Source organism: Ylistrum balloti, unplaced genomic scaffold (genome assembly GCF_031769215.1).
Source record: "Ylistrum balloti isolate Yb309-2 unplaced genomic scaffold, AGI_CSIRO_Ybal_v1 Utg370052, whole genome shotgun sequence".
NCBI lineage: Eukaryota > Metazoa > Mollusca > Bivalvia > Pectinida > Pectinidae > Ylistrum > Ylistrum balloti.
The window spans coordinates 1,861,212-1,865,464 of record NW_026782104.1 but is presented as its reverse complement, the minus strand read 5'-3'; the positions used below and the strand labels follow the sequence as shown (position 1 = coordinate 1,865,464).

Sequence of the window (4,253 nt, the reverse complement as noted above, 5' to 3'; positions counted from 1 at the left end):
ATTACCTGGCCATTCGTATATAGATAGTTTAGAGCGTGCATTGTGTACATAATTAATGGTGAAATAGCTATTCTAAATATAGAACATTACCATTATATATTGGCCAATGAAAACAGAGCATACGGTATTGCACCACCAGGTGTTAACTCGTGGCGTTGTATATAAACACGACACTACTCGGTTGTTGACAGTACAACAGTTAAGTCTACTGAGTGTTTTGCTGAACAGAAGCGTTTCTATAATTATCAGCATGGTGTACAAGACTTGTAAGTCTCGGGTTCGCTCCGGCAACACTCTACGAACTTCTAATTCAAGGTAAGTTCCGTATGACAACGTACATATAGGTTCAGTACAGCAATAATTTGTACTATATTTAGAAGCGGTCTTCATAAAAAATCTTGAATTGTAAGATAAATTAAATATGTAATTTATTTAATAATTGGCATCATAGGAAGAATTCCTTTTTCGTCTGTAGTGCTATTTTATTTATCGTCAAAATGGAGTTATAAACAAGTTAATTATAATATCTACACCTGTATATACTACACAATCTTCTCCACTCGTTGTTTTTCCTGAGATACAGTTCAAGTTGTGCAACGAATTACGAAATGGTTGCCTTCATATGTAGTATAAGATGTTCAACTAGAGGCAAAGCGTTTTTTACTGCATATTTGTTTGAGTTCGTAGGGGCTAATATTTCGCGGTTATCCCAGTTCGGACATGTTCCCGAGTTTTAAATTTCGCGGATATGTCTCCATTGTTATTAATTCATACAGCGATATATGGTGTCCTGATTAGCTGTTTGTTAAATCTGCTTGCTGGGAATTTTATTTCGCACTTTATCTAATGACAATGTTTATACAACAAAAGTAATTCACACGAGAATTTTACCAAATGTACAATATACAAATATTACATACTATGATCAGGAAAATAATTTTTAAAATATCCAGTACATGTAACCGGTATATTTGTCGTCTAGGTAAAATGAATATTTAAGTCCAAATGTTTTGTATGATATTACATGACGTTACAATATAGGAATAATCACGGACTCATAAGATCTAAATTCGTTGATAATGTATCATTTATACATAGTTTACATGTTTCATACTTGCGAACTAGTCAGGACAATCAAAATAAAAAGTTTTTTTAAAGAGAAGTAATGATATCTTATTTTTACTTTCCTTACAGGTGATACGCTAAGTATATTAGAATATCATCAAAAACAAAATATTCTAAGGGAAGCAACTCCTGATAGATTATTTTATATATGTATATAACAGACAACTGATTTAAGTGTCAATAGTGTATTAACATGTAACAATTTTCATCGTTTTTGATGCCATACATCCATGTATTTCAAGATTACAACAATAGATAGATGAATAAATAAAAAGAAAAGAAAACAAAATACAAATATGTATATTTTACAAAAGGATGACTCTACCAAAACAATGGTACAACTTACTTATGTACATATTGTAACTGATATTTATTTCCCCTTTAACAGAGACAGACATCTGTACAGAAGGCAGTCGTATCTTATTCGTCAATCAACGAACGGCATCAACGAAACTATCTTGGAAGACCTTGGGTTCGACAAAGACGATGTCGCATACTCCCTTAACAAGAAAGGACGATGGCTAGTGCCACAAATTTTAAAACATGAATTCAAACACAATGATGCTAATATCAAAATGGATCTTGTTGAATCCCATAAATTGAAACGGAAAACGAAGTGTACAGGATTTCACTCTAATAGCGGTTTTCTGAGAAAAGTTTTACCTAAGGGAACTTACTTCAATGCCAGCAGCCTTCAAAACAAGACTTCAGCTTCGACAGTAACGGTCAACATTGTTACTCCATGTCCGACAACAAGCTCACTCGCTCACAATCCTAAATACCTCGATTTCTCTCCGACCCCTACGCAACATTGTGACAAAGAGTCGAATCCTCCTAAAAGTAGAGCAAACACACGCAGAAGGGGACTATTTGAGGACATGACGTTGTACGAGCAACACGACGAGTTTGACTATTCCGAAGACGAAGACGAAAATTTCGAAATCAACGAGGACGGTTACAAACGTCCAAATGAAGTATATGTCGGAGACATCATTGTTCATTCTAACGATATGCAAAAATTACTCTTCGAAGAACTTGAACTATCAAAACCTGAAGAAACCTCGAGAGGACCATATCACCAACAGCTATTTGCAGAGGGACCATGGAGGAAAGAGGATGAAGAGGCGGAAGAATATTTAACTAATCTCGCTTCATCCGTGATACCAATAGCAAAGCACTTAACCTTCTTCATACCAAACACAGAAGTGTTAACAGGGCATCTCGAGGAAACCTTCGGCGAACACTACATTGAATGCCACTGCTTCCCACGGAAGTTCATCATTGACATTACTGATAGAGTAACCAAAACACTAATGAAAGCTAAAGCTTTCCATAATAGAGATATGAATAGAGTTGACCTGTCAACACTCCTGATATTTGCCTACGATATGTTTGGTAGTTTCAACAGCACAGACACAGATTCTTTCAAAGTTTCCATTAACATGAAAACATCCGAACTTTGTCTCAAAATAAACACTCTTCCTGAAAACGATGTATTTGGAATTGAAGAAATTATTCAGGGCGCGGTAGCCTATATAGAATCTATTCCTTATGACAACTTTGTACAAAGGAATACACCGACTCCTTACACCAGACCAGAAAACACCAGCCAAAGTATTTTGAAACTACCTCTCCCAGATGTAACGGTCTTCACTCCAGAAACCATCAGTATCAAAGACATGCTGAAAGAGGCTAAAAAGAAATGTCATGAATCAACAGGAAGCTTTGAATCTCTTCCTCCAGACACGTGTTCCGTTTGCTTTGAATCAATTCTTGAGAGTTCTGCGACAGCCTTACAAGCATGTGGACACTGGTTTTGTGATCGTTGTTGGAATGACCATGTAACGTCGGCAGCCGATGGTATCACCGGGAGCATTTCGTGTCCTGAATATAAATGCAAGTCTCTTGTTGATTTCGACATTTTACTCACAACTTCGAATCTTCAAATTGTTGAAAAAGTGTTTCGACGACGACTTAGCACGGACATTGCGAAAAGGTCAGACTCCAAATGGTGCCCAAACAAAAAGTGCGGACGCGTTGTTAAGTGTGAAAAACATGAAATCTGGAAAAGCACTAATGTTACTTGCGAATGTGGAACCGAGTTCTGCTTTGACTGTTTACAATCAGTTCACTGGCCATTGTCATGTAGGGATCACGACAAGTATTTGGAGAAACTTAAGGAGCATGGACATATCGAAAGGGCAAATTCTCCCGAGGAAGTGTTCACGTTCACTCTTCGTGGAAAACGTTGTCCTGTTTGCAATGTTTTTATGGAGAAGAAAGGTGGTTGTTTATCTATGTATTGTATATGTGGCACAAATTTCTGCTGGGGATGTCGAACAAAAATGGAGTTGCATCCTCCGGAGTCTTGTTTCAACGGGGATATGTATACTACAGAGGCTGATAACTTTCGGACAAGGAAATTCAAACTCGTTCATAAAAGCAATTATGGTCTCACTAGTGACATGCCAGACTGGTATAAACGTGCTGTAACCATTCGCAAGAGTACTAACCCTTCTAGGGTAAAAGTGATGACGTCAGCCGTTCGAACCATGTGCAGAGCTCTGACGTCATACAAACGACGCAAAGATAATGACATAGGTGCAGAACTTGTAAACTTTGAAGTCCAGCCATCAAATATTCATACCTCTTCAATAGATAAAATCCATCCATTTCTAACTAGTATGATAAGTGTTAACCTCGAGGCATCTCGCGTCGTCGAATACACTACCGTGTTCCTCGAGAAATCACGAGATCAAAATTTGGCAGAGATGCGAGATCGTCTCCAACGTCTGACTAAAGATATTTTCAGAATTTTTAGCAAGGCGAACAATCTGGATTTGAAATCTTCCATCTCGCGTCTATTTCATCTTCGTATCGAGTGCGAGAAAATAGTCAAGGACTTGGTTAACTATGTGGAATAATATGTTCCAATGGGAACATTATCAAACTGGTCGAGAATTGACAATTGTCAGAAAATTGGTTGTTCTTAATATATAATATCGGTGTTTAAAAGGCCGACAAAGTTCATTACATACGTAATTAATTTTGAGCTTCAGAAATCTGTAATCTGTCACCATTTCTATTTATTACAATTACTGTCATTTCATTGCGTAATAATAAAGATA

At 37.0% G+C, this 4,253-nt stretch overlaps 1 protein-coding gene across 1 annotated transcript; it reads left to right on the top strand.

Annotated features, from left to right (window-relative positions):
* Nucleotides 1-250: 250 nt before the first annotated feature.
* On the top strand, nt 251-4,049 carry LOC132549276 (uncharacterized). The gene is made up of 2 exons (XM_060213193.1): nt 251-315; nt 1,514-4,049. Exons 1-2 carry the CDS (start codon nt 251-253, stop codon nt 4,047-4,049), a joined length of 2,601 nt encoding a protein of 866 aa, XP_060069176.1.
* Nucleotides 4,050-4,253: the final 204 nt, after the last annotated feature.